This window comes from Malaclemys terrapin, chromosome 1 (assembly GCF_027887155.1).
Source record: "Malaclemys terrapin pileata isolate rMalTer1 chromosome 1, rMalTer1.hap1, whole genome shotgun sequence".
Classification (NCBI taxonomy): Eukaryota; Metazoa; Chordata; order Testudines; family Emydidae; genus Malaclemys; species Malaclemys terrapin.
Window position 1 is genome coordinate 238,900,032 of NC_071505.1, and position 24,896 is coordinate 238,924,927.

Below are 24,896 nucleotides of genomic sequence, written 5' to 3' on the forward strand. Positions count from 1 at the left end.
TACCGAGCAAGAAGTCAAGAGAGCAGAAGAGTAAGTGTGAAGGTTGCCATAGTAGCAAGCCTAATTCAGGGGTACTTTTAGTTGTGTAACTAACCATTAACTTAGGCTAGCTATCTGCTGCATTCTCCCTTTGCAAGTAGCAGCACATTTCATAATCTGTGTTGAGGACATAAAGCTATTAGTTCAGTTCAGACAATGTTCTACACCAAGGAAACAGTCGGCATTAGTAATTCATAGGTAATAGTAGAACAGGTGACATGAATTAACTCATTATTGCCAATGTACTTTTAACGTTAAAAAATTACGATGTAACTGAATTTAGACCATGCTGATCGATTTAGAATGATCAGACTAAAGCTAACTGGGAAAGAATGAGTGATTGTATTATTGTAGAGAACAATGAAAACTTATCAACAGAGTGACAACTTTTTAAATAATTACTCATGGTAAGATGTACAGAAAGACTAATAAAACATTTTGTTGTAAAGTCTGAGCCTTGGTTCAGAGTTAAGCTTTCATATAAGAATGTATAATGAAGGTATTAAACTGCTTTTATGCACATATTCCCACCCCGGTAGGATCAAAGATACCAGTCTCATAATAATGATGCATAATGAAAACTGATATTTTAATGACCCCAAGAGAGACATGGCTGAGGACGCATCTAAAGCTCTTAAGGCTACAATCCAGAACTTTCAGTGTGCTGTAGCAGTGACCACATGGGATGTGAAAGCATGGGCTGTAGCGTCACATTTTGAGGCCTTGTCTACACTTACAGTGTTCAGCAAAGATGCTACCTACGCCAACGGGAAAGCTTCTCCCGGCAGCATACGTACTCCACCTCCCCAAGAAGCGGTAGCTATATTGACAACAACCCTCCTGTTGACACAGCGCTGTCTTCACCAGGAGTTCAGTTAGATTAACTGTGTAACTCAAGGTTGTGGATTTCCACACCCCTGAGCAATACAGTTATATCAATATAAGTTTGTAGTGTAGATCAGGACTGACTTGCAGAGCAGTAACTTGCTGTATAAACACGCCCTTAGTGAAATGTGACATAAACCCCCCCACAAAATAAAGTTTTGGAGAGAGACACTTCAATGAGCATAAAAATCTCATATCATAAACTTTATGTACAGTACATAAAAAGTAACGGTCTCAAACACATGGATATGGAATTTATCAAGAATATTCTTGTAGTACAGTCAATTTGTGTGACAATTTATTGACAGATTAAGGAGGACAATGGACTGAAATCCTTTACAGGCATAATTTGGACTGTTCACTGCTGTTTCTAGTTCTAATTTGAGCAGAACACTGGATTCTGAAGTGCTGTTTTTGTTTTATCAATTATTTTCCCCCTCCTTTTTGCTTCAGACAGGGAGGAAAGCAGACAGTAAATCAGGATAAGACAACGCCATCAGGTTTTTTGGGGGGGAAGCAGAGAAAAGTTATCCTTTCTAACCAGGACAAATGTGGACACATTAGCTAAAGTAGGTGACTAAAGGAGAGCCTCCCTAATAGAGAGTTACCTGAAATTCTAGGCCAACATTCAGGGCAGGTTTATACTAGAGGGAAAAGGCTATCTCAGCTATGCAATTTGAGTTACGTTAGAAGCGGTACAGAAAGCTATGAGCTGGGTGCGGAAGCAAAAAGGAAACTCAACCAGAGAAGTTTGTTTCATGTTGATAACAGCTATCATACGAATCTGAAATTGTTGGGACAACACAGGATGGAAAGAAGATTCAACTCCTGTAGCAGTGCTGAACAGTATCATTGTTACAATGCTGTGTTTTATATTCTATGCTGATTGGGAAGCTTAAAGATGTAATATACTAGAGAGGCTTGCTCTTGCTGACAGAAGTGTTTTGAACTGACTTCAGAACCAGCAATGATTGAATAAATTGCTAGAACAGTGGCAGAGAGCCTGCAAGACAGCTGATGTGAAAGCACGCACACTGACGGAATAGTGTCTCAAAGGCAAAAATAAACCAGAAAAATGGGACTTACAAGTCATAGCTGGTGTCATTTCTTATCTAAGTTGTCAGCAGGGCTGCTGACACCAACTATCTCTACTGAATCCCTCCCAAAGGCAGTAAACAAAGACCCAACATGTTCTTTATGATAGAAAGTGTTACTAGCTAAAACAGAGAAGTTCCAACCTGCCCTGAATATATATGGTTAGCAGGAGGCACTCCATGCTGAAATCACTGCTGCTGCTATTGATATTAGACAGGGTTAAAAACAGAGGTAAAAGGCAGAAACAATGAGAGAAAGGAAGAAGAAGTGGGCTGTAGCCCACGAAAGCTTATGCGCTAATAAATTTGTTAGTCTCTAAGGTGCCACAAGTACTCCTGTTCTTTTAATGAGAGAAAGATTAGTCATGGAGAGGGGCACACACACGTGGGTTAGCATCTTTCTGCAGGGTTTTTTTTTTTAAATCCACTCTTGCTAGTTTCTCTCTGACATTTTGCTTCAAAGATCTTAAAAGGGTGGCCAGCGAGGCAGACAGTCAATGATAAAGCGTTTTCAACCTTCCCAGATTACTCCAAAACTTCTCCAGGGAAAGTCGCTCTTTAAGCAGAGTCATTAAAGATCTTAGTCAGCCATGTTCTGTCACTGTCCTCTGTGGAACCTGGATTTATCTTTGGATCACTTTCATTGGAAATTTTAGCAAATTTCCAAACATAGGTTATACACAGTTTAGTGGTGCTGCATTAATGTACTGATTTCTACAAAATTTGAATTTAATTGGAGGTAAAGTCGCAAAGTGGATGACAATAGCAGATATGGAAAAGTTGCAGAATATGATGCTGTAACTGAAGAGGTTTTGAAACAAATACCTTGCAAATTGATCTAGAATTAGAAGTTTAATTATGGTCTTTGTGCCAGAGGCAGTAGTTCCACAAACCTGCTAATTTATTTTTTGCACATAACTGAGTTGTTCTGAGACAAATTAATTTATACTGCTTAATTTTGCCAACAGGCTTCCTGTCAAATAAAAGTGTTTCTCTAAATTTTAGAATTGTATTCAAAATATGCACAGCTGTAGTTAATATACTGAAAGCAGTAAGTGATATAGAAGTTGAAATTCCAGCAGCAATATATTGTTTCTCTTCCCCCTTCCCTCCCCTCCCCCAAGACTACACTTGAGTTAAAAACTTAAGCCTCTTTTTTGCCCATTATCCTTCCAGTTCAGGTTAGATTAGGTTATTCTACGCTATCCATTTTTGTATACCTTTTAACATTGCCTTGCATGTGTGCTATAGCTGGATTTGAATTTGTTTGAGATGAATTACAGGTTATGTTTAGATAACATTAACTATGTTAACAGAAAAACTAATATTTGGTCTTATTCACATGTAAACTTAGTTAAGGTGTTTTACCACGAATTTGCCCTTATAATACCTGGCTAAGTCCCCACTTCTTGAAACGGAGTGTGAAACATCTGGATTTCACATTCTGTCTTGATAGTAACCTTACTTTAAAAAAATATATATTTTCTTTTATTTGGTAAAACATCTTTATGAAAACAAAATTAGTGTAGTGTGGGTGATATTTTTATATAATGCCTGTTTCCCAATAGGATATACAAATTCCATGCTATTGCCCACATCAAAAACCATCTATATTCAAATCTTTATAGAAGATAACACTGGTTGTGATTTCCTCACATCAGTACTCCTTGAGTTACATGATTTTGGTTTTATTATTTTTTTCAACAATATTTTGTCTACATTAATAAAATAAGTTCAGAGGTTGGTAATTTATCTGTGTTGACCATATTGATTTATGATACCCCATTCAAAAAGTAGTTTTGTCTGGGTTGCGGTACTGCTACCCTTACTTTTGCACTGCTGCTGGCGGCAGCTGCCTTCAGAGGTGGGCAGCTGGAGAGCAGCGGCTGCTGGCCAGGAGCCCAGCTCTGAAGACAGAGCCACTGCCAGTACCAACACAGAGTAAGGATGGCATGGTATGGTATTGCCACCATTACTTCTGCGCTGCTGCTGGTGGGGCGTGGCCTTCAGAGCTGGGCGCCCAGCCAACCGTCACCGCTCTCCAGTCACCCAGCGCTGAAGGCAGCGCAGAAGTAAGGGTGGCAATACTGCGACCCCCTTAAAATAACCTTGTGACCCCTCTGTAATTCCCTTTTGGGTCAGGACCCAAAGTTTGAGAAACACTGGTCTTCTCCGTGAAATCTGTATAGTATAGAGTGAAAGCACACAAAAGACCAAATTTCATGGTCGGAGAATAGATTTCACGATTGGTGACATTTTCATGGTTGTGAATTTGGTAGGGCCCTAGATATTGTGCAGATACACTTTGTGCTGAAAATCTCAACTGACTCAATCTGAAAATTTAGAGGAGTCATACCAACTATTTCAACCATGTATCATTCAAGAATCTATTATACTGATTACAGCTTGATTTCTTCTTTGGCTTAAAGTTTTAAAAATATGTTTATACATAATCCTCTTATGTTTAGTGAAGTTGCCTCCTTCAACTCTCAGGCTCCTTACAAAATTTGGTTAAACAGTATCTTGAAGAGTTCACAGGATCAGTAAATGTTATTTTTAAAATTATTATAGAAAAAGCATTAGCTGAAGAAGAGCTCTGTGGAGGCTCGAACGCTTGTCTCTCTCATTGACAGAAGTTGATCCAATAAAAGATGTTGCCTCACCCATCTTGTCTCTTAAACAGAACACTTCAGAATTTATAGAGCATTTACTAAATCATACCAAATTCACTAGCACCTGGGGGTGTCATTACTGATTTCTTTATGACCTCTCCTCCCCTTTCCATCTAGATCCTAGATCTCACACAGGGATCCCAAAGCACTGACCCTTACTATTGCAAGGAGTCCCACTGAAGTCTCTGCTTGCTGTCAAAGTTATATTACAGCAGACATTTATAATGTAACCCATACTCTTGAGATCATTGGTTACATGTTTATCCTCCAAGAACATTCAATAATAAAACCAATTTATTCAACTGTATTTACAGTATATTTGCATATTAATAAATAAGTCCATATTAAAAATTATTGAAGCCTCTTTCCCCAACAAAAAAGTGACTAGGGTCTAACTAGACTGTATCAGACAGCTTCATTATGACTGGGTTTTTCAAATACAGATGTGTGACTGTATGAGTTCATCAGTTTCCACTGAGTTTATTACTTTAGACACAGCAAAACAGTAGAAACTAGCAACAGGACAGTACTTAAATTTGTTTTATGACAACAATACAGCAGAACGTGGCGGCGGGGTGGGCCGGGGGAGACAAAAAGTGCATCAAAAGCCAACAATTTGTAGCGCACAGAACAAGTTCATAATGTGATCCTGTGGAACAGATTTCAGCAGAAATGAGGACATGCTGCAGCTAACAATCGATATGCATTTTTTTCTTGAGAATAAGCTGCATCATGCCAGTCTCTTCTCTACATGGCTAGAACACTGTATAGTCTCTTCATAAAGCATTCTAGAGACAGACAATATCCGACTCCTGAATAAAAGGGTCTCTCCCCGCCACACCATGTTTATAAGCAACACATTCAGTGCAAATTTAAGTTTCCTTAAAAAACATTAGTCTGCCCCGTATTCATCCTTTCTGTGAAGAAAAGGCTTATTTTCTTTCAGAAGGTTGATTTTTTTATTACTATACACAGAAGAGCCTACTCTTGCGTGTCTCTATTTCTGATGGTTAATATTTTCTTTGCTGTCTACATTCATAAAGATCAGCAGATAAGTGGCCATATTTCACATTTATTGAAATCTTCCCATTAGCCCCAGGATAATCTCTTCATCTTGATTTATTGTTAAAGTAGCTGCACTTGGTTCTTTATCCAGCACGCTTTCCAAGAAGTAAGTCATGGAAACTAGTGCAACCTGGAACATATTTCAAGTTTGACTGTGATTGGTCATGTTCGGATTCATGAGTCTCTTTGCAGCACAATGGGTGTGAACCATACCACCATTTGGGTATCTCACGAATGCAGGCTCACAGAAAGGACTTTGGCACACCTGGCAGAGCTTTTTGTCCGAAAGAATAATTGGGCTTCCTTTTAGTTTAACCTATAAATAGGAGAAAAAAAAACATGAATCCAATATCACTGCAAATTAGGAAGGGAACTAGAACATAACAAATCAGGTTGTTTATAAGACAACAGTGTCCATTAAAGCTTTTTACATTACAGCTAGATGTACTGAGTGGAAAGACCTGGGTCACTTGATTGGAATTTATAAAGCCCAATTACATGGATTATTTAAATTAACTTGGACTAATTTTGCATATTAACAGCAGTTTGTTGTAACTATTCCATGTTTCCTCCTAATTAATACTTAAAAAAAAAGGCACTTGGGAAGTGTCAGAATTTGAATCAAGTAACTATGTGGAATGTGTAGCAAGTTTTGCAAGTGTATGTTACTCAGTTTCCCCGGAGATGTATTAGCCCATGGATTCTTGTCTCAATCAGATTCTGTAGGTCAATTTGTTAACTCTCTCAATTAAATGGACATAAGAGCAAATTGGAAGCGTTAAGTAATATAACTAAGCAGGGATGGAAGGTGGTTTCTCAAGTGAACAGAAGTGATCCAGTAGGCTTGAGTTGGGGTGAGTGCTGTGCAAATGTTACCACGCAACTCTATCCAATACATCTCAATCCTGATTAGAGTTCTGAGTTTCTCAAGGAGAGCATGCTAATCGTGAAACTAAACACAAAAGGTGGTAAGATGTGCACAACACATGCGTTAGTCTGGGAAGACCATATTCTTTCACTTGCAACCTAAACAAAGTACACTAAGCTAGCCACTACTCTACCCAGGCCCAACACAATCCCCTTTTAAAGGGAAAAGGAAATTATTTTTGTCACAATTTTTTAAATTTAACCCTGGGTAGAGTTGGGCAGTTATCAGAACTGTCCTGAGAACTGGAGGTACAACCAGAAAAAATAATTTTGGATAACTGAAGAGAACTAAGGGAAGGGTTTTCCCCCCCTCAGGGATCAACTACCTTAATTTATAAAAAAATAAAAAAAATCCATGTATTTGCATTATAACAAAGCAAGCAATACACCCACCTTGTCATGTTTATAGATTAAGTTTTCAGCTTTTTCTAACCCAAGTGTAATTTGAGTCATTCTTTTTGTATGAATGCTTTCCCTCATTGCTCTGGTCAGGAATGGGGAGAGGAGCTGTACTGACCAGCTGTCAGGCACAAGCTGTAAGACACGGGCTGCATCAAATTCAGCAGCATGATTATTCAAGAGATCTACAGCAGCCATGACCAGTTCACAGTCCGAAGAGCCTGGATTTAGATAAACCAAGAGCAACATATGGAAAAGCCTTTGCCTGTATGGTAGATCTTTACTCTCAGAGCTCCATATGCAGTAATCTTCAGCAGCAGAAAAGTCCTTTAATTCATGGACTAGGATATGTAAAGCTTTGTCATGTTCTTCCAATTTCCCATACAGTATTGCCCTTTCCATATGAAGATCTGTCCCCTTGATTTTATCTGTCAAAAGAGAATCAATTTAAGACAGTGCTCTGTTCAATAAAGGGCATTATTTGCTGCCCCAGAAGGAATCGAAACTTAAGGGAAAAAACAAATGGCAAAATACAGCTATCTAGGTGACAAAAGGCAGTGTTATTCCATGTACTTTATCTGAAAATAAGTATATTTTCTATAAATCTACCTTGTGGGCTCAGTGTACCTCAGTCCATATTGTGAACTGTGAAAAGCACAAGAAGTCAGTACATTTCTCAGCCTCCCTTCAAATTCTGGAATCTTTCAAGTCCAAAAAGAACACAGTATGTTGAGCAAATGTCCCTTTTATGAAAGAGATCATACAAATACTAATCCCAGAACTGTGTTCCAGCTGCCAAAATATTAAGTGTTAACACCTATCAGAGAAGGGGGGATAATTTAATCCATCTATAAATCTCCTGTTAAGGAGGGAAATCTTAATTTTCAGCAAATGTATTTACAATAAGTAGGTGCAGCACAACTGCAGAAATTTAACGTAAACACAAGTAATTTCCTTCCAAAATATGCTGCTTTATTTTCAGTTGGGAAAACACTAGTGTGCATTTCGAACCTCCACATATGAGTAAGCCAAAAGGTGGTTAAGCCTACCTTTAGTTCACTACCAATTTATTCCATGTTCATGTAAAATTCTGAAATAGCAATTCAGTGTTTCCAATTTTAGGTATTGCAAAAGTTAGCAGCTCTTTGCTCTGAAATGTAAGATTTTAAAGGGGATTGTTTATACATTACTACCTTTACCATTGGTTAGGCTTTAACCTACACATTAACATCTTCAGTGACTGGCACTGTCATATTTGTCTGCTAAATGCCAGGTGCACGTATGGTGCAACATAAAAAGAGATCACTCAGGTTGATAAGGAGTGACTAGGGTATGTAATTTCAGTTGCTATTAAAACAGTAACAGCCAGTTCAGTGTATTGGTAAGCAGACTGAGCTCAAATATTCTATTTTTGTTTTAGGTTCATGAGCAGAGTCAGTTTGGTGGCACTGGAAACCACAATGCTTTTCCCATGTAACAGGTATAGCACAGATAAAGGCAATAAAAGTTTCCCTCCCCTCAGTGGGCCTCAAACCTGCTCCATCTCCACACCTACCCAGGTCTCAGCAGAAGCTGTCAAAGGAGAATATTGTCTTTCATTTATAACAGGGTAAAAGTACTTATCTTACCTAAAATGAAATGAATTCTATAAAAGTCAGATTTCTGAAGAAGACTGCGTAGCTTAGTCTGTGTTTCAGTCAATTCTGCACAATTGTCTGTGGTCACAGATTTTAGTTGCAGCACTGCCTCCAAATACAACACAGCTAAGTGGGTATGATACTTTTCCTTCTGCAGGCATAAAGGACAAGATTAATTCAATATGTACAAAAATGCAATTACAAGACAAAGACAACCCACTCACCCCAAATTAAACAGTGATTAGTCTTTACAGGATATTTAGTGCAAGTACACTGACATGTGCAGTAAATATTGCCCAATAAATTGAACATTTTTTTAATCTTATAGACTGTGCTCTCCAGAAGATTTTAGTAAGTTCTGAAGCCTTTTGTCCCTTCAATCAATGATTCTTCTAGTCCTGTATACTATCTGATGGTTGATTGGTCCATTAGAGCAGAAACTGAGTCTATATTTCTTATATGTATCCTAATATTACAGCAGATATTCCCGTTATATAAAGTGTCAAATCCTTATTTTACTCCTACTGAGGTCTTGGCCTCAATGGTTTCTTGCAACAATGAGCTCTACAGGTGAGTTGTGGTGTATAAAAACTTATCAGTTTCATTTTTGCTGCCTTCCAATTTCATTGGACAACCCTTGGTCTTAGTACTTAGAGTATGAAAAAGAGCACCTGACCTTCTTGATAATAGTTTTAACGTGTCCTTCTGTCACGTTGTTTTATATCTCCCTCCTCTGTAATTGAACAGTTTTAATCTAATTAGTTTCTCTTCATTTTTAAGTCTGTTCACTGGACCTTTTCCATTTCTATGATATACTTTTGGAGGTAAGGCCACCAGAATCGGATAAAGTACTTAATCTGAGGGTATGCCACAGTTTATATAATGGCATAACATTTTCAGCATTACTCACTATACCCTACATAGTAAAACTTAAGTCTGATCATTTTTGAACCACCATTACTGCGGAAAGGTTTTCACTGAGAAGGTCCACAATGACTCTTAGGACTGAGTGGCAATAATTAATTTAGAACCCAGAGTATATGAGTAGTTCAAATGGTTTCTTCTTACGTGCATAATCTCAAACTATGTAATATAACAGAGTCAGTAATCTGGTGACAGTGGTTTACCTAGAAATATTCAGGACATCGGTTGAATGCCACTGCTTCATGGAAACAAGTATGCTCATTAGCATGGTCAGGGCTGCCTCCACCGCAGGATTTTCGTCAATGGTGGGAAGAGGAAACCACCAACTTATTCCAAGAATGCAAAGTTTTGTTAACAGTTCAAGTTGGGGAATTAGGCACCCGAAGTCCTGGTCTCCCCCTCCCAATCATTGCTTTGCTTTGTTATGTGGGTCAAATCAAATCACTTTCCTTTTGTGTCTCAGTGTAACACCATTTACCTGCCTCCAGAGGTTTTGCTTCACTTTTAAGATCTGTTGTATAGTGCTGCTGTGTACTGATAAAAGGCTACTGTGTTCCAATCTGAGGGCTGTTGGATGTCAGTGCTGGGTAAACTATTCCTGTATATGCAATTTCTAAAGTGCTTTGTGATCTTACAAGGGTGCTAAATGACTTAAGTTGTGTTCCTCCAGCTCTTTACATAGGGATTGAAGAACATAGAATATCAGGGTTGGAAGGGACCTTAGGAGGTCATCTAGTCCAACCCCCTGCTCAAAGCAGGACCAATCCCCAATTTTTGCCCCAGATCCCTAAATGGCTTCCTCAAGGATTGAACTCACAACCCTGGGTTTACCAGGCCAATGCTCAAACCACTGAGCTATCCTTTCCACCCATGCCTGCCTCTGAAATATTGAAACTGTGAAGTTAAAAGAAACACCATCAAAGTGTAGCAAGATTAGCAATTATTGCTCAACCATTGTTTTTTTTATGACCTTGCCTACAGTAGAATGTTTTAGATCTTTAATTCCCTCTGGTTGCAAGTTTACTGGTGGAAGCACACACAAGCTCAGGCCAGCTGAGGTGCGTTTAGCACCATGATGTTTAACTCTTGTGGTAAAAGCACTTAAACCTGTCCACAATACAGTTTCCACTGGTGCAGGTGTACCAATTGGAATTAAAGAGTTTTAAAAGAAAATATCTTCATAGACAACTTTCCCTCCAATCTGGTCTGTATGTTGCTTGTTAAAGTAATGAACTCCTTGCAACAGGAAACGTATCTGTTTATTCACCATTCTTCATGTCTACTGCACTATGCACATGAATAGCATCATATAAGTAATAAATAAGGCTACGATTTTGTCACAGAGGTTGCAGAAGTCATGGAATCTGTGAGTTCCAAAGACCCCCGTGACCTCAGCCCACATGCAGCTGGAAGCTGCAGGGTCTGGCTGCCGCCCGTGGTAGAGGGACCCCTGGAGCTCCCTGCCACCATGGGAGGTAGGGGGACCCCAGAGCTTCCCACTGCTGCAGGCACCGAGGGGCTCTTCGCTGCGGGCGGGGGACCCTACAGCTCCTGGCTGGACCCCCGCAGCTCCAAGCCATGTGGGAAGGGGGACCTTGAGCTCCAAGGCCCCACAGGTGCTAGGGGGCCCCGGAGTTCCCAAGGGCTCCCCATTTTGTCATGGATATTTTTAGTAAAAGTCAGGGACAGGTCATGGGCTTCCGTGAATTTTCTTTATTGTCCGTGACCTGTCCCTGACTTTTACTAAAAATATCCATGACAAAGTCTTAGCCTTAGTAATAGATGGCACTTCCATAGCTCCTTCCATCTGAAGATTTCAAAGTACTTCCCATAAATGATTTAAGCCTCACCAATGAGGCAGGAAAGCATACCTTGTCCAGAGATGGAGAAAGTGTCAGAGAGGTTAAGTGACTTGCACAATATTGCAGAAGCACAATGTTGCAGAACTGGGAATGGAAGCCAGATCTCCTTATTCCCATGGTTACACTCTAGTCATAAGATCATCCTCTCTTTCTCTACCTTCTGGGTAAACTTAAAACCCATTGTACAAAATGTTCAAATTTGCCAAGAAACACTTATGAAGTCTAATTGTCTACTTCAGGCTCTCCATTTGAGGTATCCCAGCTTGTACACTGAATCAACCTTTTTTGTGGTATTTCTGAAGAGCTTACCTCTATTTTTCTATCCAAGACTAGGTACTCCAGATATTTAACAAGTGACTTGGGGTATTTGTTAAGGCAGTTCATGACGTTATCTGGATTAAAGCTGTTTTTCCCCTGGTCTTCCAAAGGCCTTTTCGTAAAAATCTGATCTTCCAAAGGCCTTTTCGTAAAAATCTGTACTCCAACCTATGACAAGTTAGTTGCATTGAGGAAGTCAGACGACATCTTTATTTTTTGTTTTAAGCATTCACTTTTTTGTTAATGATTAAATTAAGAAATCAAATACAAAATATCCAGAACACAGACTATGCAAAAATAATGGATTAACAAAACATACTGAACCGGGCTGCTCAGTCACTGGTTCTTGATGCATCATATACCTACTGCCCCAATTCAGAGTCGATACATTGCCCAGTTTGTAAGCCTTTTGTGGTAGGGACCTTTGCAAACAAATACTTTTCATTCCAGGACATGAATGTGAGAGAAGCATAATAAAATATTAAATACCACAAAGGACAAGGCAAAAAAGGAAGAGTCAAAGGTCAGAATGTCAGCTCAGATTTTCAACCTTATCTCTGGATTCCTTTAAGTAAAGGTAATTAAAAAGCTTTTATAATGGCTACAATCAACAAGATTTACTAATTGTGGCATTAAATACCATGCTTCTGATACTATGACAGTACAGATCCAGGAGGCTGGTTTCAGTATCAGTTAAGTCTACATGCTAAATAGTAGATGGAACAACAATGCCTTAATTCAGAAATAACTAGAATCTATTTAGATGGTAAATTCCATGGGACAAAGGCTGCGACTTGTGCATTTTCTAGCACAAGCACTCAGTTGGCATTTAGACTGGAGTACTAAATACTCGTGGATATTACAGAAATGATGCACTTGGATTTTGTTGGTAAAGAGCATAAGCCATCTAACTCCTGAAGCAGCATAGATGTTGCCAGGAAAAAAAGGTTGCTTACCCCACTTTCCCACACACGTCACCACTTCTGCAGCCCTTTAGAGCAATGGAATATTACCAGTACTGAACTACTAACATGAGACATCAGCTTGTGTTTTAATCTTCAAACACACAAAAACAATCCTTATCAATATGAAGCAAAACTCCAATATAAATCCCCTTTAGCATGCAAAATGTCATTTCTTCCATTATTTAAGATGACAGCTTAATATTGTTTTTAAATCTATTGTTCACAGTAGACATCTGCAAATTCTGAAATGAAGCACTTTCATCAAACAAATTAGATCGGCGATAGTTAAGACTGAAAGATTTAGAGGGGTGGGAAACATGAAAGGGAAGAAATTTTTTTCTATAACTTTTTTTTTTAAGAAGGGATACAATCACAAACCTCCTCACTTTTCTGTAAAACCCATTCAGCATACTTCCACACTAGTTCTTGGTCTGAGCAGAAGGTAAGGAAGTCTACTATATATTCATAGAGGTCCGAACGTGTAGAATCTTGAACGTCTCCATTAACTATTTTCACCCAGAACTGAAACAGAAAAAGTGTAGAAGAATTAAACTTCTTAAGAGTTTGCCTTTAATATACTTAAAATCTTATACCAAGTCTACTGCTCAATTAAAAAATTACAGCAACATTATTACAATTGTACATCTTTCCCTGGTTCTTGGTTCCTATTGAGTTCAGTGCATGCACATGCGCACTCTCTCTCTCTCATCCCTTATCCTAGTCCCTAAAGGTTAGAGATTAGCTTAAATCCTGAAACACGGAAGTTTAATATTCCTTTAACATTTGTTAGCACTAACTCTGGATATCCCTTTTTGAATGTTGCTAAAGTTCTTGGCCTCAGTGACTTGCACAGTCTAATTATATGCAAGGAAATATTTTTTCACAGTATCAGTTTGGAATTTGCTCTCTTTGCTCTAAAGTTACATTCAGCTTCTGGTTTCTACTTGAATCCTGCTCTTAATATTCTAGCACAGGTTCAAAATAGCTTAATCAGACAGCAATTTAGTAAAAAGCAACCTTATTTTCTTTAATGCTCATTTTGTTCCTAAACGCAGAACTTGCCGAAGTGTATTAGTTTGCCTAGCAGCTGCAATCAACTTACCACATTTACAGGAGTTCATACAAGTTTGTCAGAACCAGGCTAAGTAGCTGGCAGACACTATTTCATGGGAATTGGGGTGCTGGAATAATTTTTATAGTGGGGGTGCTAAGAGCCATTTAACCAAACTGTAAACCATGTACACCTCTACTCCGATATATCACGACCCGATATAACACGAATTCGTAAAGCAGCGCTCTGGGGGGGCGGGGCTGCATGCTCCGGAGGATCAAAGCAAGTTCAATATAACGCGGTTTCACCTACAACACAGTAAGATTTTTTGGCTCCCGAGGACAGCGTTATACTGGGGTAGAGGTGTATATAATGGCAATCATTTCAAGCCAGGGGGTGTGGCAGCACCCCCAGTGCCAGCACCTATCAGGTGCATTACTGGGTTCAGAAGTTATCTGCTGAATGATTTTGCTCACCCTACACCACCTCATTTCTGCACCAAGGACCTGACCAGTCTTACCATTAACTTTAATGGGCATTGATTGAGACCCTGAAGAAGGGATTAAACCCTTATAGGAAATACCAGAACATAGGAAAAAACTTCTTAAATGAATAAATATGGCTGTGAAATACTGGAACGGTTTTTGTTGATGCACAATTAAACACCACAGCATATCCAGAGGCTGCTTTTCCGCCCAGGATCACTCAGGTGACTACCTGCCTCATTTACTTAGTCAAATATATGTAAGTTAAAGTTTATTTAAATCTAGGAAACAACCATATCCCAAGAAAACAGAAAAACACAAGCTACTTAAGACATCTTTACAGTCTACTGAAGGGACTATCTTCTAAAGAAATTACCAAGATAGTTCTTCAGTATGAGAGGTTCCTGTCAGAGACTGAGAACATTTAAATGCTTCTAGCTGAAGATGCACAGATATGATCACAACAGTAACTAGGGTAAGTACACACACTTGGGATTTTTATGTCCATTAAAACCCATCATAATTCTGGCTAAGAATTATTAAGGTATAAAAGTTTATCTTGAAAATATTTTTTTTAATAATCACTTATGTGACTTTGTATTTCTCTAACATTTTAACCAGGCTGAGGAATTAGGTTTTAAGAGAAAGTTCATCCTGCTGTGGATATATGCCAAATTTTGAAATTAGAAGTTACTTAGACACATTTCCAGAGTGGTTTATGAAGGAACTAACAAAAGCTTTATTATACCATCTTGATTAAATACTGATTTGTCATTCTAACCTGAAGTGCTGCAGCATCTTGACCATTGTAGTGATACAGGAGTCCAAGTGCAAAATACCTGTATTTTAAAAAATGTATGAACATTTAAGTTCTTAGATCCTCTTCATCACTTTAAATATGGTACAAATTGCAAAGGATAAAGAGCAGTGGTTTATTGTCTTCATACATGTCATGCTTTCCTTCATTTTAGAATTCACCTATCCACAAAGTTCTATATTAAGTATCAGTGGAGCAATTCTAATTCATTAACAGCTGCTGGTCAACCAAAATCTTTTTTACACTATAGTATTTATAAAACTCTACCTCCTCTTTAAAAAACAAATCTGATTTTCTTTACTGCAATGTAGATTAGTGTCAAGACACAGCAATATGCAGTTCAGAACAAGAGTCTCCCATGTTATAAAATTTGTTCTACTATAGTATGGCTCTCCATTGTTTCCATTATAATGCCTATTTCCGTGGGTTTAAAATTCTGCCTTTCATATTTATTCCAACTAAAATTAGTCATGTAAAGTCTTTGTCATCAAGTGGATTTGTTGGACAATTGAAACAGTAAAACACTCTTAAATCCAATGAAAATCACAACTGAGACTTCCAGTCCAGCCTATCCTATGTTATACTATTGCGAAATATATTTTTGGATGTCTGAGAGGGGAAAAAAAAAATAGAGAAAGGTGCAGACATTGCTTAAAGTTAGCTTTCACACTTATGGGTACATTTACTGTATACAGTTTTCTGAACAGTGCTGAATGTCAAGCACTTGAGTCTCTACTTCTTTATTCTCTTCTGGGTCCTCCCCCCTTCTAAGGTATTCCAAAATAAACCCCTTTGGGGCTCTCATAACTGTTCTTCCTTTCTCAATTCAGTGGAAGCACCAGCAGGAAAACCAATATCAGATTTCAGAATCCAAACATGAAGTTTCTGACCAGTGAATAAACTAGTAGTTTTAAAGTTAACTACTAAATAATGTAACTATAGATTTAATTAGAATTCAACTTAAAAGTAGTTCTGTTCATGTACTAAGGTGTCTTTTCTCCCAGCGCAAGACATCTCAACAACAAAGAAACATTTTATTATCATCGTTCCGCTTTTAATTGTCACACTGTCTCTCAGATCACAAAGGGTCATACCAGTCACTCTATCATTTGTTCAATACTGTATAAGTCATTTAGTTTTAACTACTACTTAGGGTTGCCAGGTGTCCGGTTTTCGACCGGAACGCCCGTTCGAAAAGAGGCACTGCTGACCCGGGGCTAAGGCAGGCTCCCTGTCTGCCCTAGTTCTGTGTGGCCCCGGGGAGCGGCCACCTGGTCCCTAGAGGCTGCAAAGACCTGGCGGCCGCTTCCTGAGAGCCTCGGTAAGCGCTGCTGGGAACCTGGACCCCTCCCACACACCTAACCCCCTGGCCCAGCCTGGAGCCCCTTCTGCACCCCAACCCTTTGCCCCAGTCCGGTGAAAGTGAGTGAGGGTGGGGAAGAGTGAGCGACGGAAGGAGGGAGGAATGGAGCGAGCAGGGGCAGGGCCTTGAAGGGAAAGGGGTGTTCGCTTGTGTTATTAGAAAGTTGGCAACCCTACTACTACTACAAATTATCAAATAACAGCTGAGGTCCTTTAAGCCTAGAAACACCTAGGGATCAGGCAATCAAACAGTTTCCTAACCTCAAGGGGAATATTTCCCCCGCCAAAGTTTTCATTTTCAAGCTTGTTAATTATGAAAAGTTCAAATCTTACTTGCCTGAACCAGCATAAAATTGCTGGCTTGCAAGCTCCCTACACACAGCTCTGCCAATGCACCTCAAGTTTGAGCTTCAACTCCACCCAGACATTCCAGTCCATCTCTTAAAACAAATAGTCAAGTATGCTGTTTTGCCATTTGTGCATACACCAACACCACAAACTAAAGTGAGCCTCGTCTGACTGGGACATCTAGAGAAATGGATTCAAATCCTTAAGTGACTGGTAAATGTACAGACCAAAAACAAAACATTTCTCCCACTCCCACCCCAGAGCTGGTGATCTAATGAAATGTCTCACTTTTTGTGTTTCTCCAGCCAGGCAGCACTGTCTGTTAGAAGACAGAAATTCTCCGAGACCAGTAGATCCAGAAGGCTTTCATGATTAGCCTCTGCATACAGCTTGAGCAAAGCTGTATCAATGTCTTCCTTGTAGCCATTTGCAACTTCAGTGCTGCGGACTTCATTCAAATAACTCATGAGGAATCGTTTGCACTTAGTCATCTTCTCCTGGTCCCCTTGGGTCAGCTGGTTTAAATCAGCATACTCGTGAAGAGGCGGATGAGATCGTATGAATGAAGAGGAAGTAGGCAACAGGAAGGGGTAAAGAGAGATCAGCTCCCGGACATCCAGCTGGCCGCTTCTGCAATTACAGTGTCAAACTAAATGAAGCAAAAAAGAAAGAAAAAGTATACATAGGCACACACAAAAAAAGCCATACTGAGGTTGTCTGCACATAGGCTTTTCAGTACAAAGACGCCATTTAAACTGTCCATTTTTGAAAGTTATTTTTATTAATCTTACTATTAGAGACATTTCCCCCAGAACAAATGAGGGAATTTTTCTAGTTCTACGGGAGAATTCTTGTGTCATTCGATGTATGTGTCCCAGGGCATAAGAACTTCATGCTTCAAAGGGACTAGTCAGGGGACGATCAGCTTTTCACTTCTTGGTGACTGGTATAATCCATCTCAGGTAAATACTGACAAATTAACATCTGACAGCTGTGGCCAATGTGAAATTAGTTGGTGGCCCCAGTCCAGCTCTTAGGGGACTACTACTTTATATTATTTGTGCTGGTCTCTGGATGCATTCAGCTATCCTCTCACACAGGGCTGAGGCACAATGAAACCACCAGTACAGTATGTGTTCTGTAGATAAAGGTGACTTGTCCTATGGACAGTCCACCTGGCACCTTTCAGCAGCAACTAAATTTGCCCTTCTTCAAAAAGAGAGAACCTCAGGGAGACCTCTATGCTTTAAAAGAAATTTTGTATGTGGAATGGAGAGGGTGGTTGCCAACATATGGTAAAGAGTCAAGAAAACAAAGATTGATTAAATGAACAGCTATTTATAAATACACAACTATATGTTGTGTACGGCAGACTAAGTACAGACCTCTAGAGTGTTAAAACCCACCTGAGTTACAATGAATGAATTACCAATGTTGAAAGAGTGCTGCCTGTGCTAACAGAAGCCTTGTTTTTCTTCGAGATGCTCCTTCAGCCAAGGCTGAAAATATTCCTGAAGGATATTTTGAGTGTAAGAAGTCTGGCTAGGAGAAGAAGTTACTGCATATGTTCAGATTTGTTGAGCACCTCAGGATGTCTAAAACATCTGTCTGACTTATACTGTTAAGGTTTCAATGCCTGGGACAGGAGTCAGATTTGGACACAAGTTTAAACAAAGCTAATATTCACAGAGCAGATCCAGAAAGAACAGAAAAGTCGCTCAGAAGACTGCACTAAGTTTTGAGGACCCAACTGAAGTAAATTAGAGTTGCAACCGTACTGTTGGGATGACTGGACCTTTTTTGTTTTGGTTTCCACACTTCCAGACACTCTACTGGACAGAACAGAAAAACTGTAAACCTTCAGAAATGGAAGCAGAATGCTCACAAACAACATGGGCTGCTAAGTCTCATCCTAAATTACTTCTCCCATCTTTTATCTTGTGAAGTAATGGAAGAAGTGTATTTATGTTTGAAGTACAGCGATCTGATACAATTTCTGAAAACCTCGGCCATAAACCTCATCCCCAACTCGGCCTCTTTTACTCCAGGGGAATCATGCACCAAAAAATTAAAAATTCTTCAAAATTCTGCATATTTTGTCAAAACACCACAATATAATCACACCAGTTTCAATTATTTTGGTAATTTATTTCAAAATACCTGTCAGCAACTATGTCTGTAACAATGCAGACAACAAAAAAGATTCAGGAAATTTTGACAAATAGATTCCTTACTAGGCATACTAGGCACATTAACACAGAACTCTGAGGAGTAATAATTCATTTAAACTAGGGCTGCTGATTAATCACAGTTAACACACATGATTAACTCAAAATTTAATTGTGATTCAAAAAATTAATTGCAATTTTAATCACACTATTAAATAGAATACCTGTTGAAATTAAATATTTTTGGATGTCTATATTTTCAAATATATTGATTCAATTGCAACAAAATACAGAGTGTACAGTGCTCACTATATTTTTTATTACAAATATTTGCACTGTAAAAATGACAAAAGAAATAGTATTTTTCAGTTCACCGCATACAAGTACTGTAGTGCAATCTCTTTATTGTTTAAGTGCAACTTACAAATGTAGATTTTTTTGGGGGGGGGTTACAAAACTGCACTCTAAAACAAAACAATGTCAAACTTTAGAGCCTACAAGTCCACACAGTCCTACTCCTTGTTCAGCCAATCGCTAAAACAAACAAGTTCATTTACATTTATGGGAGATAATGCTGCCCGCTTATTTATGTCACCTGAAAGTGAGTACAGGCATTCGCATGGCACTGTTGTAGCTGGCACTGCAAGATATTTACATGCCAGACATGCTAAACATTTATATGCCCCTTCATGTTTCAGCCACCATTCCAGAGGACATGCTTCCATGCTGATGACACTCATTAAAAATTAATCCATTAATTAATTTTGTGATTGAACTCATAGGGGGAGAATTGTATGTCTCTGGCTCTGTTTTACCTGCATTCTGCCATATATTTCATGTTCTAGCAGTTTCAGATGATGACCCAAAACACGTTTGTTTTAAGAACACTTTCACAGCAGATTTGACAAAATGCAAAGAAGGCAAAGAGATTTCTAAAAATAGCTAAAGCACTCAACCCAAGGTTTAAGAATCTGAAGTGCATCCAAAATCTGAGAGAGACTAGGTGTGGAGCATGCTTTCAGAAGTCTTAAAAGAGCACCACTCAGATGCAGAAAATACAGAACCTGAACCATCAAAAAAGAAAATCAACCTTCTGCTGGTGGCATTTGACTCAGACGATGGAAGTTAACATGCATCGGTCCGCTCTGCTTTGGATCGTTATTGAGTAAAACCAGTCATCAGCATGGACACATATCCTCTGGAACGGTGGTAAATTGAATTACTTGTATTAGGGGAATTAAAAAAATACAATTTCTCTTTTTTTTTTTACAGTGCAAATATTTGTAATAAATAAATATAAAGTGAGCACTGTACACTTGTATTGTGTAGTAATTGAAATTAATATATTTGAAAATGTAGAGAACATCCAAAAATATTTAAATACTGTAAATGGTATTCTATTAACAGCATGACTAATCACAATTTTTTTAACAGTGCGATTAATCACGATTGATTTTTTTAATCTCTTGATTGCTCTAATAAAAATAGATAATATGCATATCTAGCTTTTTCCAAAGGCCTACCATTTGCTAGATCTGTGAAGACCTTACTGCTTAAGACTCCCTCTTCAGAGTCTCTCTCTCTCACACTCAGCCTAGCTCCCTAGACAGTTTCTGTCAATCAACCCCGTTCTCGCTCTTAGAGTAACTCTGGAATGTTTGATTTCTAGCTTCCCAGCTTTGGCAAAATAAGGTTTGCAACCTATGAGAGACTGGACATTGCATTCTTGAAGCTAACAGCTTGAGCCATTTACTGTCTTTCAAGTGCATGTTGGGGTGTCAGATCTATTGGGTTACTGTCTTGTTTGCTCTTCCCACAACCCGCTATTAAGTTAGATCAGTACATTCATATTGGAAATTCTAAGAACTCTATAATTACATAGTGTTTTGACCTCACTAAGTCACTTACAATATTACATATTATTCATAGATTAATACACAGCAGCTCTACAACCATCACAGTGGGAATGCTTAAAGCAAGACCTTCAACCACCAGTGTCTATCCCCAGCCACCTGGAATCTGCTTCTGTAATGAAGTACTTTGATAGCTTTCCATTTTTGTGACTGCCAAACAGATCAACTGCTGGGAAGCCATACTTCCATGAGATCAGTTTGAAGATGTCCAGATTCAGACATGATGAGTTGTTGATGGTGCATCTGCTGAGTCAGTCTGCCTTCTCGTTTTGTTCTCACTTTCTATTACTCTTATCGAACTAGTTTCTCCTCAGTCCATTCCATTACTTCCAACACTTCCAAGCATAAGATCCACCTCTGAGTTCTCCCTTGGTTGTTGAGGTTTGCTAGCATGCCGCTGCTGTCCGACTGGACCAGAATAGAACAGGATTCACGAGGTGGCTCTGGAACCTTCACAGGACAAGCTTCACCACTCACTTCCACAAGGCTGATGCTCTCATTCCTATCAATGGAGCTCCATGTGCCCCGCACTGTTCTGGGACCCAGATGTGCTCTTCACCCCAATAGGCTGGCATCCTTCAGGAGTACCAGAGGGACCACAGAGCAGACACAAAGACCAGACAGTGGACCCTCCCTGGGATTGTCCAACATCTGAGACTCCAGTAACTGGACTGGAACCAGCACCCACTCTTGCATGCATAATGGTGTGCAGTTCCAAACAGTCAACAGAAATTTCTGGAAACTTGATGTGGAATTATGACCATCGCATAAGAAACCAGAAGGCCCAACTCCATCCAATCACCCAATCTGGCAATCCTATTAAACACTAGATGGGTCTGACTGAAATCATGCCTTTTGGATATAAAAGCAATACAGTCCTTCTGAGGGAACCAGTTCTTAGGGATATTGTTGAGAGACACCATCCTTCTGAGGAGTGGGATATTCTGTCTCCTAGATTCAAATCAGGACAGATGCACAGTCTTTTGGTACCATAGCGAAGTCCATACATTGCAATCACCTCTGCTTTTGACCCGTGATGCATGGTTTTCCCATGACTTACCTGCCATCTTCTTTTTGGTACTTCTGTGATGTGGATGAACAAAAGGAGCTTTTCTCCCTGTTGTTGGGCTTGTAATGCCTTTGAGGTACTGTATGGAGATGGGAGGGTCTGCTTTGGTTTGGATGCTCCTTTTGCATCTATCTTATCCAATTTTTTCTCCAGAGAGGGGAAAAAATATGAATTTGGATGAACACAGGGTTTGTCTGGTGTGAGCAACTGCAGTCCAGGATCAGATGTGGCACCTAGCTGAGAATCATATTGTCCACTGAGGTGTCTGAAATGAAAGGTGTTGCTAGGGATATTTTTGTAAGGGCAGAACTGAAGTCAGGATCGGCCTCGTCATCCAAAACTTGTACGTCATCTAGCCAAGAGACCATAGCTCTCAAAACAGATAGTGGCTAGGGATGCTCGGAGCACCCAACTAAGGCTCGAAGTCCTTACTAAAGGTGACCTCCATCTTTCTTCCAGTTGTCTCTTTGGGAGAGAAACCCCTTTCAATGTGACCATCATATCCTTTGCTATGATGCCATCACAGCATCTACTTTCAGTATTTCTTAATGGCATTTTTTGGCTCTTGCATCTTACGGTACCTAAGTGCATGCCTGCTCATATGTTTTCCCTTGTCAGGGCATTCCCATTCATCCCTGATTAGATCTTCAAAAGAAGGGGAAAGCGAATTCCTGTCTCAGGATGGGATTTGGCAGGTATTTGAACTTAGTCTTCCTATCTACTGCCACATTTGATTAGATCTATATGGAAGATGCCATTTTCCCGCAGTATCAAATTTATCAGGGGATAACATTTTCCTCCCCTTGCCCTGCTGAGATACCAAATCAGAAAGCTTTCCCTCCTCCTGAGTAGTGGAGGTGGGGTCTAAGTAAGAATCGGAAACTTTTAGATATTTTATATTCATTCTCTTTTGTGTTTCCTGGCGGCGCCTCTTTTCCCCCATTTTGCAGGAGTAACTCCATGCCTGTGGCCAAGGTGAGGTAACACTGCAGCTCAAGACACCTGATAAGAGGTTGAGCCCTTTAGATACATAGAATCATAGACTATTAGGGTTGGAAGAGACCTCAGGAGGTCATCTAGTCCAATCTCCTGCTCAAAGCAGGACCAACACCAACTAAATCATCCCAGCCAGGGCTTTGTCAAGCCGGGCCTTAAAAACCGTTAAGGATGGAGATTCCATCACCTCCCTAGGTAACCCATTCCAGTGCTTCACCACTCTCCTAGTGAAATAGTGTTTCCTAATATCCAACCTAGACCTCCTCCCCCACTGCAACTTGAGGCCATTGCTTCTTGTTCTGTCATCTGCCACCACTGAGAACAGCCGAGCTCCATCCTCTTTGGAACCCCCCTTCAGGTAGTTGAAGGCTGCTATCAAATCCCCCTTCACTCTTCTTTTCTGCAGACTAAATAACCCCAGTTCCCTCAGCCTCTCCTTGCAAGTCATGTGCCTCCGCCCCCTAATCATTTTCGTTGCCCTCCGCTGGACTCTCTCCAATTTGTCCACATCCCTTCTGTAGTGGGGTGACCAAAACTGGACAAAATACTCCAGGTGTGGCCTCACTGGTGCCAAATAGAGGGGAATAATCACTTCCCTCGATTTGCTGGCAATGCTCCTACTAATACAGCCTAATATGCCGTTGGCCTTCTTGGCAACAAGGGCACACTGCTGACTCATGTCCAGCTTCTCATCCACTGTAATCCCCAGGTCCTTTTCTGCAGAACTGCTGCTTAGCCAGTTGGTCCCCAGCCTGTATCGGTGCATGGGATTCTTCCTTCTTAAGTGCAGGATTCTGCACTTGTCCTTGTTGAACTTCAGATCTCTTTTGGCCTAATCCTCCAATCTGTCTAGGTCACTCTGTATCCTATCCCTACCCTCCAGCGTATCTACCTCTCTCCCCAGCTTAGTGTCATCTGTGAACTTGCTGAAGGTGCAATTCATCCCATCATTCAGATCATTAATAAAGATGTTGAACAAAACCGGCCCCAGGACCAACCCCTGGGGCGCTCCGCTTGATACCGGCTGCCAACTAGACATCGAGCCATTGATCACTACCCGTTGAGCCCGACCATCTAGCCAGCTTTCTATTCATTTTATAGTCCATTCATCCAATCCATACTACTTTAACTTGCTGGCAAGAATACCGTGGAAGACTGTATCAAAAGCTTTGCTAAAGTTAAGATATATCACATCCACCACTTTCCCCATATCCACAGAGCCAGTTATCTCATCATAGAGGGCAATCAGGTTGGTCAGGCATGATTTGCCCTTTGTGAATCCATGTTGACTGTTCCTTATCACCTTCCTCTCCTCCAAGTGCTTCAAAACTGATTCCTTGAGGAACTGCTACATGATTTTGCCAGGGACAGACGTGAGGCTGACCGGTCTGTAGTTCCCCGGGTTCTCTTTCTTCCGTTTTTTAAATATGGACAATATATTTGCCTTTTTCCAATGTCCTCCCCTTCTGGCTCCTAGTCTCACTGTTTATGGGAGTCTCCTCACAAGAATCCTTCAATTAATCTTCGGGAGAAAAGAACTATTTAGCAGCCCTGCTTTCTTTCCTCGCAAAGAGCTGACAACACTCTTCATATTGGGAGTATTCGGGATCTCTTCTGGCTAGGGACTTCCCATATGAGCTGCCCTGATGGAGTCCTCCTTGTCCTTAGACTCTCTCCCTGAAGTGTTCAGCAACTCCTAGTTGAGCTTTTCTGCATAGCGCCTCTGGAGAGAGGGTGTCCTGACATGCTGGCTAAGTCTGAACCCTGAGCCCAGCACAGCAAAGATCGGGTGACTGAACAGTCAGGATATAATTTGCACTCTGTAGAGCCTATAAATGCCACTTCACGTACAGAGCACTGCTCTGATTCAGGAGCAAAGTAAGCCATCTGTTCTGGCATT

General features: G+C 40.0%; 1 protein-coding gene across 4 annotated transcripts in view; it reads right to left on the minus strand.

Moving 5' to 3' along the window:
* Positions 1–1,101: 1,101 nt before the first annotated feature.
* Positions 1,102–24,896, minus strand: part of TGFBRAP1 (transforming growth factor beta receptor associated protein 1) — a 64,582-nt gene continuing 40,787 nt past the window's right edge. For all 4 annotated transcript variants that reach the window (XM_054010398.1, XM_054010373.1, XM_054010381.1 and 1 more), the window contains exons 6-12: positions 17,139–17,480; positions 15,105–15,162; positions 13,166–13,309; positions 11,814–11,990; positions 8,710–8,869; positions 7,076–7,509; positions 1,102–6,071 (exon numbers count right to left, since the gene is read on the minus strand). In XM_054010398.1, coding sequence (XP_053866373.1) covers positions 5,898–6,071; positions 7,076–7,509; positions 8,710–8,869; positions 11,814–11,990; positions 13,166–13,309; positions 15,105–15,162; positions 17,139–17,480 — 1,489 coding nt within the window. In that variant the 3' untranslated portion in view covers positions 1,102–5,897. The remainder of the gene's footprint in view (positions 6,072–7,075; positions 7,510–8,709; positions 8,870–11,813; positions 11,991–13,165; positions 13,310–15,104; positions 15,163–17,138; positions 17,481–24,896) is intronic.